Source organism: Juglans microcarpa x Juglans regia, chromosome 1D, assembly GCF_004785595.1.
Source record: "Juglans microcarpa x Juglans regia isolate MS1-56 chromosome 1D, Jm3101_v1.0, whole genome shotgun sequence".
Taxonomy (NCBI): Eukaryota; Viridiplantae; Streptophyta; class Magnoliopsida; order Fagales; family Juglandaceae; genus Juglans; species Juglans microcarpa x Juglans regia.
Window position 1 is genome coordinate 6,666,863 of NC_054594.1, and position 12,138 is coordinate 6,679,000.

At 35.2% G+C, this 12,138-nt stretch overlaps 2 protein-coding genes across 2 annotated transcripts; one reads left to right on the forward strand and one right to left on the reverse strand.

Annotated features, from left to right (window-relative positions):
• Positions 1-139: 139 nt before the first annotated feature.
• Positions 140-5,543, reverse strand: LOC121257781 (plant UBX domain-containing protein 9). Its single transcript, XM_041159048.1, has 12 exons — positions 5,416-5,543; positions 5,117-5,252; positions 4,621-4,682; positions 4,053-4,473; positions 3,889-3,969; positions 3,710-3,823; positions 3,117-3,257; positions 2,806-3,009; positions 2,623-2,721; positions 1,610-1,753; positions 1,446-1,502; positions 140-573 (listed from the first exon to the last, which is right to left on the reverse strand). The coding sequence occupies exons 2-12, from the start codon at positions 5,198-5,200 to the stop codon at positions 466-468; spliced, it is 1,515 nt and encodes a 504-aa protein (XP_041014982.1). The 5' UTR covers positions 5,201-5,252; positions 5,416-5,543; the 3' UTR covers positions 140-465.
• A 1,562-nt stretch (positions 5,544-7,105) lies between these two features.
• LOC121257859 lies at positions 7,106-9,620 on the forward strand. The gene is made up of 3 exons (XM_041159142.1): positions 7,106-7,220; positions 8,583-8,735; positions 8,824-9,620. The coding sequence occupies exons 1-3, from the start codon at positions 7,106-7,108 to the stop codon at positions 9,618-9,620; spliced, it is 1,065 nt and encodes a 354-aa protein (XP_041015076.1).
• The last annotated feature ends 2,518 nt before the right edge of the window (positions 9,621-12,138 follow it).

The window sequence follows — 12,138 nt, forward strand, 5'->3', positions numbered from 1 at the left end:
AATTTATTGAAAAAGTAATTTATTTGAAAAATTTTTCTCATTAGTCACTATTCACTACCTCACATCCAACACCCTATAAAAAAATTAAAAAAAAAAAAAAACTACAAGTGTGGAATATGAAAGTAAATTGTGACTGATTCATAAAATAACTCAATTTATTTAATCATCTCACACGGTACCATGTGAATTTGCAAGTGAAACATATCGGTGGTTACTTGTCATAAAGCAAATCAAACACACGAAAAAGACTATGCATCATCATCATCATCATCATCACCACCAGGCATAACAGATCCCCTCAGTTTGTTTAGCACTTGATGCCCATGAGTTTCTGCAGGGTGACCCAGGTCTCTGATTCTAGCCATTCTAAACAAAGTTTACAAACCACAAACAAGTACAGCTTATATTTTGTGTTGAAACTACGTGCGAGCAGTTAAGATTTTCGGGACAGAAGAGCAATGATACTTAAATCAACTCCAGAAACAAGGCTTCTTGTTTGCTGGTCAGGCCTAGTTCACTCAAACTCAACGAACTGTCACTAAAGCTGAAAGCATGCCGGGGGTATGGCCTCACCTGTTCATCATGTAAATGAAGCCAATTAGAATCGGGAACACTTGCAATAACAACTCTCCAATTTTCACATTACGTTTGATCTCCTAAATCACTTTTCCATCTTCAAAATGCTCGCAAGCCACTCTCTTAACACAATACATAATAGAGCAGCAAAACAGTAGTTATATTGACAACCATGATTCTTTTTAGCCAAAAAAGAACCCCACTCCTAAAAGAAGCTCAACTCACTCTAGCATTAAACAAATTAAAAACCTTAAGAACTTCAGCTCAACTGGCAACCACATGGACAACACCGCATGCACTCATGGATTATGTGAAATGAAAATGTTATTTACCTCTGAAGTAAACATCTCTGCACTGATAATGTTATAAAGCATCCTCAAATAAGGGTAAGGGTCATTACATTAGGATAAAGATTCTGTTATAACGTATAATCCATTAACTGAAATTCCCAGTATTTATTACAATATAGTTCTCTGTTCTATATATGTTGTTACCTCTTTCTTATTCTATTTGTGACACAGGATTAAACCAAACTACGGCAGTCAATCCTATCTAAATTCACATGTTTAATCATGACCCAATAAAATATCCAGATATAAAGGATCGTATCCAACTACAATGGTTATGGTTATCCTTCACAAACTGCATCCAGGAAACAGAGCAAAAGCACCACTGCACCACTTCTGAAACTGTGTTAGTAGCAGCCAGCACTTTAGTTATGGGAATGAAAATTGAATTTTTACAGAGCGAATAACAAATTTCTCCACTGTGAATGCTGAGTATGATGGATACAAATGCCATCCTAATGGAAAACTAAACAGTTCAAGGGAAGGCAATCAGAAATCTAGAGAAAAGGGGTTGTCACTTACCACTCTGTAAGTGCCAGACTTCACCACTCTACCAACATCTATGAAGTCAAATAGAAGCTACAGAGGATGAACACCATAGTCAGTTGAGCCCGCATAAAATGCATGATTTAATTTTTTTGCCAGCATAGAAAATGAACCTAAAATTTTATATACATCACTTTTACCTGAAGCTTGTCAGACTTGAGAAAGCGACGACCATAACGGCTTCCATCTGGCATCCGAACTAGGAGAGTTACTATATTCTCATCATCTGCAGCTGGTTCCTGAGGAAGCAAAGCTTCTTTTATAGCTAGACTTCTCTCCAAATCCTGTCACCACAGAAAGAGAGAGAGAGAGAGAGAGAGAGCATGACCTCACAAATTATGATGGTGCTATCTCTTTGTCAAATGACAGATACAGAACTCCTTAATTATCACTTACAATTTAAGCATTATATCCAAGGCTGCGACAATCTTAATATATTGATGTGGTAAAATACATCACATTTAGCACTACATGAGAAGAGTTGGCAGAAATCAATATCTCAATACACAAAAGCTTTTTCATTACCTTTAAAGAAGCAAAGAGTTATGTTACATATTACACTCTCATTCTACGCCCAAAACACTATGCTGATGTGGCATTCTCATCAGCCATTAGATCAGCTCTTTTTTTGCCTGACAATTCAAGTGTTAATGCATAATGCCACATCAACACAATAGGATAGGATTAGGATGAGACTGTAGTATATACCATTTTCGCAATTCAAATCCTATATTTTTCGCATCAAAATTTCCATTATGAGTGATTCATTAAGAGGTGGACCGTGGTTAATATTTTATCCGATACATAATTTCTCAACCTACAATTCAGGCAGTAGATAAAGATATCAGAGATGCTCCACTAAAAAAACTGATGAATATAAACCTGAGAACTACTCAAAAAAAAAGGGGGGGTTGTTAAGGACATGAACAATGAGAACCAAAGAGGCCATCATGAATTTATACTCCAACGCTGTATCTGCAGAGTATGTAAAGGTGACTTTCATTATGAGCAATCCTGTTCACTGTAGTGATATATGGAAAAAAGGAGCCTACAACTTTATATCAAGTGTCAAAAAATTATAGGTTTGCAAACACTAGGCTGATTTAATAGTAACACCAAATCCAACAGACACACTACCTCCTCAAGTAACTCATTCCATGATTTCTTTCTTTAAGGAATGAGAGTCAGCTTCCTTGAGAGCATTTATTTCCTTTCCTCTATCAGCCATAAGGGATGCCATATACTCAACATCCTGCGGAAAAAAACTTACCCAATCAAGCCACATGTAATACTACCATCATATAGTCATTGCAAAGAGGAAGTCAGTATTCCGAACCTGTTGTTCTCTTAGAAATCGCTGAGCTGTTAGAGAGGCTGATGGAGGATGCATTCCAGAATGAGGACTGAAAATTTTGCCTTGATTACTTTGCAGATGAGGTGCATCATGGAAGCGATTTTTTAATTCTTCAGGAATTTCTCTAAAAAGTGCAGATTCAAGCATGACTGCTTCATCAAGCTCTTTCGGAGAAATTTCACCCCACTTCATTATGAAAAGATAGAGGAATTAATGGAGGACTTGTGAGACTTACAGTTTTATTTTCTTATTTATGTAACTCAATTTGATTACTCACAACAGAAATATGATACCTCTTCAGAATAAAAACCATCTTTGCTGTGCGGAGGACGATTACCAGAATTAGTAGTATTGCAGTTGGACCCCGGACTCACTAATGGCTGTTTCATACGTGCAGCACCACTGTGGCATGATGATGAACTTCCTGGCATAACCTAAAGAAATGTCTATTTGTTAGAGGAACCACATCAGTGTCTTCAAAAGGGGAAGAGGAACATAAGAAATTTTATCCAGTCTTTCCCAAAAGCTTTTAATATCTCTACAGACTACAATTTAGTTTTTTGGGAAGAGTTGTATCATGCACACAAATCACGATATAGACCTAACATAAACCTGCATCTCCGCGGAGTCAAAGATGAGCCAAACCAAAGGGATATGTTTTAACTTATAACTTTACATAGGCATTCTGCCACGATATCAAGCATATCAATTCTTAGATACACAATATGAAGGTTAGGGTCATGCTTGCATTTCTCATCAAAGTGGTGCTTATCAACTCAAATGGCATTAGAGATACAGGCAACATCATCGTTACACTGTATATGCAAGTATTTTGTGTGTCAGATTATATCACAGTCAAACAAAACAAGCAACAAGAAGTGCATACCTTCAATCCACTATTCTTGGCTTTCTCATTTCTAACACCTAAATCATAGTATCCGATATCCTGATCTTCATTAATCACTTGCTGCTCCCGCATTGCTTTCTCTTGTTCTGCTGTCTGAATTCAATTCATGTTAGAAGGAAAAGCACAAGTAATAAACAGAAAAATGAGAGCTAAAATACCTCTAATGACAATGAAATTGCACGAGAAAAGTCATCTTCTGTGTGAATTTGCCCTTGCGGAAGCCCAATACTGGAAGAATCCTGCATGGATACGTGTATAATAAAAACTTCAAGAATGCGTAACTACCATACAATACAAGGCAGTAAAATTAACCTTAACATACACTGGGAGCACTGAATTGCTGATTTTGATAACCCCTTTCAAAATCCTTCTTTGAAGCCTCAATAGCAGCTTGAATCATTTCTTCTTCTATATGATTTCCATGAGTTCCCTGACCAGAGGATAATGAAACTCCACTCACATCATCGGTCTGCCTTGGTCCCAAATGATAAGGCTGTTCATTCCCACTGTTGAAGCGCTGAGGAAGCTCCCCTACTTGACCTGAATGTGAAATAAATGGCCCCCGGCTGTTGAACGCGGAAGCACCAATCCGCTTATAGAGATCTCTCCTGTAATTAGGGTCAAGCAGTAATGAAGGCTTAAAACTTCTCACAGCAGCGAGAAGCGGTGAAAGTCCACGTGATCCATCTCGAATCTGATGATGCTGCTGGAAAGCAGCAGATGTTGCATAATTGGCATTTGCACTAGATACGGAAGCACAAAAGTAATACAAATATTAAAAAATTGCAGAATTCAAAATCAACTTACAGGAAACTTGAGAGAGAAACCTAGTCAAAAGAATAATAGAGACTCCAAAATCAAAACAAGTGAAACAAAATGATATGCCATACTTGTGTGTATCAACTTCACCAAAATGTCCATTAATAGCTTCATCGAGATTGCCACCATGTTCCTGCTTAGCAATCAAAATATATCAAACAACTCAGAAAAGACATGGAAGTAACATAGGGCGAGGAAAGTCTGTTATTTAGAATAGATAGACTATATTTCATTTTCTTTTCATCCTTTAGTATAATATCATAATTTATAGTACTATCAGTAGAAACAACCTATATACCATATAATACCGAAACACCAGAAATTCAACAAGAATGTACAAAAGAAATTCGTAAACAGTGATGAATCTAAGCATAAATCTCCAAATATGTCCGCACTATGTATCACATTCTTGACAATTTAAGTACTAATCATTAGAACTACAAATCAAAGAAAGAAACAGGAAACTAGACAGAAAAGAGTCCGTACATGAGCTCAAGAAGGGTATAAGATGATCTGAAGGAACAACGAGACGGATAAGGACGAAAATGGAAGATCAGAAAAAAGCACCTCCAGTTTTTGAAGCGCGAGTGACTCGGAGGCGCCGGTGACGGCCATGAACGTGTCGATCGCTTCCTGTGATGGCCTCGCCATTGCCGTCGTTCAGAGAAAAAAATGCTCAGAGACGGTGGGAGGGAGATATAGGCCTCGTTTTGTTTCAATCAAACTTCTCATTTTATTTTATCTCGTTCATCGATACAATTTTCTTAAATTTTTTCATAAAATAAAATAAATAATTTAATTTTTTCATAATATTTTATTTAATTTTTTAACTTTAAATTTAATTATCTTATAAAACAAATAAGTCCGTAGGTGGGGACTCTGGACTGTCAGATGTACGGGTGGAAATTATACGCTCCAAGAGAGAGAGAGAGAGAGAGAAAACGGAGATTGCGCGCTTTTTCTTGTTCGACTTTCCAACCAGAAGGTGCATTACAGCGGTGGGAGTCCGCTTGACATACACGTGGAAATTGATATCCAAAGTTTAATATTTAATCCATGTATTCAGTAGAATTTTTTACATTATCCTGTCTCAATTGCCCTTTTTCTTTTTTTATACACCACCAAATTACAACTTTTCATATTATATTACATAAATGATACATCTAAAATGTCTCTCCGCACATCTAACATTACAAAATTCTCTTTTTATTTTATAAATGGTTTATTATTAAGAAATATTAGCTCTATAAAAAGAATTTATAAAAATAAATTTATAAATTAACGTAATTTAATATAATAATATATCAGATCTATTTTATTATAAAAAATAATTTATTATTTAACGTATCATTATCAAATAAGATCAACTTGAAAATTGATTTTTGTGAGGTCTATGTATAGACTAAGTTTTCTCTCCATGATTTGTATAATGACTTATAATAGGCCTCGTTTATTTTCACATATGAGATAAGATAAGTTAAGATTAAAATTAAAGTTGAATAAAATATTATTAAAATATATTTTTTTAATATTATTTTTTTTTGAAATTTAAAAAAGTTGAATTGTTTATTTTATTTTATATAAAAATTTAAAAAAATTGTCATGATTAGATGAGATGAGTTGAGATGAGTTGTAAAAACAAACGAGGTCTAAATTTGTCTTAACCATATATCTTACTCCATAGTATAAATTAAAAAATATATCCAGTTTAAGATGATCATAAACAAATCCGTAATTTCATTTTAGAGTTTGACATTTAAATGTTAATCGATGTCAAGGACCTTAAAGTACATATTATCGTTATAACAACTAATGATAAATATAATAGAGATGAATGTGTATATAATTAATATTGTAGATGTAAATAAATAATTTATCATTTTCCTCTATTTCCTGAAGCTCCCATAATGTATATATAATTGTTTATTTTTTTTTCTTACAAAAAAAATTATTTTTACGATTAAGGTTGTGTTGGGGCAACTGAATGATTTTATCATTACTTTTCACTTTCTCTTTACTACTTTTTACTATTATTCATTACTAACAAGTTTGGGGTAACAGAGATAGTAGAACTGGGATGGAAGAGGTTCTTCAACTCATTAAGTGACGTGGGGAAGAGTTGACAGTTTGGAATAAAGTCTCTTTTGGGCATGTCAGAAAAAAACTAAATGAAGCGAACCAGATCCTGGCAGTCTTAGTCATGCTAGAAGGGAAGTTCAGTTGTGGCTTGAGAGAGAAGAGTTGATGTGGTGACAAAGATCTCGAGTGTAGTGGTTAAAAGAGGGGGATCGGAACACACGATTTTTCCATTCAAATGCATCCTTCAAGAAGAAAAGAAATTTCATAAAGGTTCTTAAGGATGAGAGGGGAACATGGCATGAGGGTGTGCATCATGATGAGTTGGTTGTTGATTTCTTTAAGAACCTTTTTAAAACCTCAACACAAGGGGATTAGGAGGTTGTTTTGAGTTTTGTTGAAAGAAGGGTAACTGACGAAATAAATGTTGAGCTCGCTAAGCCCTTTGCAGCGGATGAAGTTAAATAAGCTTTGAATCAAATGCACCCTACCAAGGCACTTGGCTCTGATAGCATGTTTGTTGTATTTTTCCGGTCATATTGTCACATCGTGGAAGATTCCATTACAGCTGCAGTGTTAGATTCTCTCAATAATGGTAAGTTGCCCTCTTAACTCAATCATACACAGTTTGATTCCTAAGAAGAAAACTTGTGAACTTGTTTTTGATTGTCGCCCAAAAAGCTTGTGCAATGTGATTTATAAGCTTGTTTCTAAGGTCATTGTGAATAAAATGAAGGGTTTTTTACCTGCTATCACTTCTGAATCTCAGTGTGCATTTGCGGGGGGCGTTTGATTAGTGACAATGTATTGACAGCTTATGAATTATTGAATTACCTAAGGAATAAAAGGCATGGAAATAAAGGTTATATGTCTCTTACTAGACATGAGTAAAGCGTACGATAAAGTTGAATTGAGTTTTTTAGAAAAGATCATGCGCAAATTGGGGTTTGCGACTAAATTTGTTAATCTTATTTTGGAATGTATTAAAACTGTCACTTTTTCAGTTTTAATTAATGTGAATGTTCATGGCCCCATTTTGCCTACAAGCATTAGGCAAAGGGATCCACTTTCCCCTTACATTTTTCTCTTTTGCACTGAAAGTTTAATAGCCTTATTGAGGGATGCTGTGGTAAAGAGAAATCTGATAGGAGTGAGAGTTTGTAGAGGGGCTCCAATGGTTACACACCTCCCCTTTGCTTATGATAGCATACTTTTTTGTTGTGCTAATGTTGATACAACCAGATTTATTCAAGGTTTGTTTGACAAATATGAAATGGCTTCTGGGCAAAAGGTTAACAAAGGGAAAACAACCATGGTTTTTTCAAAAAATGTGGATGCTATTAAACAAAGAGAATTGTTGCATTTATGGGGTATTAATACTTTTCAACAGTATGAAAAATATTTAGGGTTGTCAAATTTTGTAGGGAGATATAAAACTCAAGCATTTGAAGGTATTAAGATAAGGGTATGGGCTAATTTGCAGAGTTGGAAAGAAGAACTTCTTTCTCAAGGGGTAGAGAAATTCTTGTAAAAGCAGTGGCCTTATCCATACTCACGTACTCTATGAGCTATTTTAAATTACCTTTGACTTTGTGTCGGGAACTTGAAATGATGATGTCGAGGTTTTGGTAGGGGCAAAGGAGTAATGAGAGGAAAATCCATTGATTAAATTGAAAAAAATTATGTGTGTCAAAATTTAGAGATGGGATGGGGTTTCGGGATTTACACATGTTTAATATGTCTCTATTGGCTAATAATTTTTTAGGCCAAATATTACCCTAATTGTACATTTTCCAATCTTCTTTAGGCCATAATCCATCCTATGCCTAGAGGGGCATTTTTGAAGCAAGGAGATGGCCTTTGGAAGGATGTAGATAGTGAGTTAGTAATGGAGAAACAGTGAAGATTTGGAAGGACCCTTGGTTACATGGGCTTAGACTCTTACAACCTGTTTTAGATGGCAGAAATGGGGAAATTGTTGATGAAGAACAGATTGTGGACAATTTAATTGATGCTACTACTAAAACATGGAATGCACAGCTGGTTAGAGCTCTCTTTAATCCAAATATAGTAGTGGCGATCCTTAGGATTCGATTGTTACAAACTCAAGGTTTGGATAGATGGATTTGGGATAAGGAAGCAAATGACATATTTTCTGTCAAGAGTGCTTATAAGCTGATTTAGAATTCAATGGCCAGATGTGATGGAGAAACATCTTTGCAGATGCAAGATAGATATATTGCCTACTCTCACTAATCTCAAGAGGAAAAAGATTGTTGTGAAGACTCAATGTGGTTTCTGCCATGTCTATGAGGAAGATATTAGTCATGCTATGCTCACTTGTTCTTCCAACTATAGTTTGTGGCAGAAATTTCTTCCAATGTTACAAAATTTTCAATCCTCTTTGACTTTTATTGATACTGTGAGAATGGTTATGATGCAAGGAAGTGAAGCTAAGTTAACCATGTTTTCTATTCTGTGCTGGAGTTTATGGTATAGGCGAAATCAGTTGCAGATGGGAAATAATTTGATACAACATGTCCAAGCTGCTAAACATGCTTTATCAATTTGCAAAACTTTCAATGATGTGCAAATAACAACTACAAAGGATTTGCTTAAGGTTTCTAAATGGCAAGCTCCACCAGATGGGTATCTCAAAATAAATGTAAATGGTACAATTTTTGCTAACTTGAGGAAAGCTGGAGTTGGGATAGTCCTATGGGATATGAGTGGAAGAATTGTGATAGCTGCAAGCAAGAATGAAGATGAAGTGGATGAGGCAGCCATTATTGAATCCATTGCTATATTAAGGGGACTTCAGCTATGCCTCCCACTTGGTATTCCGAATTTTGTCATTAAATGTGATTGTCTTAATGTGGTTCATGAGCTTCAGTCAACAGAAGAGTCATTTGCAAGTGCTGGTAATTTGATCAATGAACCCAAGAATTTAATGAGGCGTTTCCAGCAAGTTCGAGTTCAACATACAACAGGATAGGAAATGGTGTAGCTCACTCTCTAGCTAGATATGCATGGAATGTTGATGATAATAATGTTTGGTGGGAGCAGATCCCTTCTTTTATTAGGCATGCATTGTGGTTTGATACCAACTAATGTATTGTTGTTATTTGAATGAAGTTCTGTTTATTAAAAAAAAATATCACTATTTTTTTTACTATTATTTACAGATCATCTAAAATCACCTCACTATCCAAACGTACTCTAAGAATATAGATGTCCAGCAACCCATTAAGGAGGAGCGAGATAAAGACATTTTGTGGAAATAAGACTTTTCAAGTGTTCACATATATACATATGATTATCTCGTTCATGTGCTTATCCTTCATTCCTTTGTGACAAATGTAACCACCACAACTATATATAGTCTGGTTCACTCCCACTATGAATATACGCGAAATGCAATTCAAACTTGAGTTGTTTTGTTTTTCTATCTTAACATGGTCAACGTGTCTTCCACTACTATACACAATTTCTCTCCCGTCAGCCTTTGTTCCCATGTCACCATTAAACATATCAAAGGCATCTACTTATTATATATGGAAGGCTCGAATCGCTCCCTATTTGTGTGGCTTGTTGATGTCAAGTATTGCGAACCTGGGCAATTTTGCGCTGGCAATGCTCGAGCGGTCACCTACACAGTAATAAGGGAGACCTCGAGGTTCGTTGTTCCTCCGATACTTAAGTTAGTTATAGTGTAGAATATGAAGATGAGTAATAGTGAAGATGAGAGTGTAAGATCACCTACCTGTCTGCTGCAGGTTGTGTTTATTTATACTTGTCGACTTAGTCTCCACGGTAGTGGAGTGTTGTATAGTAGGAGATAATATGTTCGCACTGTCTACTCGCCGAGCTACCTTTGTGCCGTCAGTTCATTGAGCTATGAAGTGCTCAGGGTCGTTGTGTGTTGCTCGGGTCTTGGGTCGCATTGAATGCGGCATGCCTTCTGCCTTGGGCTGCATTGAATGCGGCGTGCTTTCTATTTTGGATTCCTCCTATCTCATTAATACTTGATGTGAATTGCCTTATATATTCTCGACTCGCATTGAATGCAACATTCATTCTTCCTTAAGCCTCTCATCTATCCTTTGACTTGGTTCTTGACGTAAGCATGGTCCGACCCAGGTCTTATACCCAGGTTCTGACATAAGACTTCCTAATTTATTCGACCCAACCCAGACCTTACATCTGGGCTCTAACTCAGGCCTTGTTTTTAGCCTGGCCCAAGGGGTTTACTCGCCCAAGGGATTTACTCCCTTCACATGGCCAACATCATGGTTTAATGAAAGGTGAAACTTGGATTATAAGTTTGACCAATTAGTCTCGTTTGTTTTCACAATTATTTTCAACTCATCTCATCTAATCATTACAATTTTTTTAAATTCTCACACAAAATAAAATAAACAATTCAATTTTTTCAAACTCCAAAACAAAAATAATATTAAAAAATATATTCTAACAATAATTTATTCAACTGTTAACTTTAATCTTAACTTATCTCATCTGCGAAAACAAATGAGAGTCTATTGAAATTTTTTTAGAAATAGCATTTTCACAAAGTGATAAAAAAAATAATATAAAATAAGAAAGAAAAAAAAAACATCTCAAATTTGCATTCTTTCATGAATACATGTAATGTTACATCTAAGCTTAGTTTGGTTATCGAGATGAGATGAATCTTATATAAGTATTATAATTTTTCTAAATTTCTATACCCTGTGAGCTCCATATTCTAGTTACAAGTCGTACTACTCTTTGGCATGATAATGTACATAGGAGCGACATACATTTAAAACCTTAAATTCTAGTTAAAAAAAAAGCGACATACATGATAACTAATCCAGTCTTACACGTATAGACTAAACATATAGAGATTAACTGCTACTTTGTCCGCGATCAAAGTCAAACAAATATCTCCAAGTTTGGTATCTATCCAGCATGATGTTCTAATCAAGCCTGTAGTTTCGACCGAGTTTAGTGATCTTTGTTCCAAGCTCAACGTGTCCATCCTTCCATTAAAGTTGCAGGAGCGTGATAAGATAAAGGATATAGATACCCCACAATCCAGTAGAGATAAAGATAAACTCAGTAGCAGCAAAGATAAAGACGTGCTCTGAAGATAAAACTTTCAAGTGGTCATATGTATACGTTATCTTTGTTTTTTGTGTTTATACTTTGTAACAACTGTAAATCAACATAAAATTATAAATTGAGGAATGTCAGTATTCATCCTATATTTTGTCATTCCCATTCACACATATTGACTAGGCATATTTCAAATGGCTGCTTCTAATTAAACAGCTTAAAAAACTTATTTATTATAAAATGTGTCTTATAATAAATATGACTGAGGATGACAAAATTTAAGATAAAGAACAGAATGATTCATAAAATTAGGACAATTTTTTAAGGATTATATTATGTATATTTGAATAGGTAGAAAATGAGTTTTTGGGTGTTAATAAATTATGAGTAATTCTACATACAACTGTGAAATA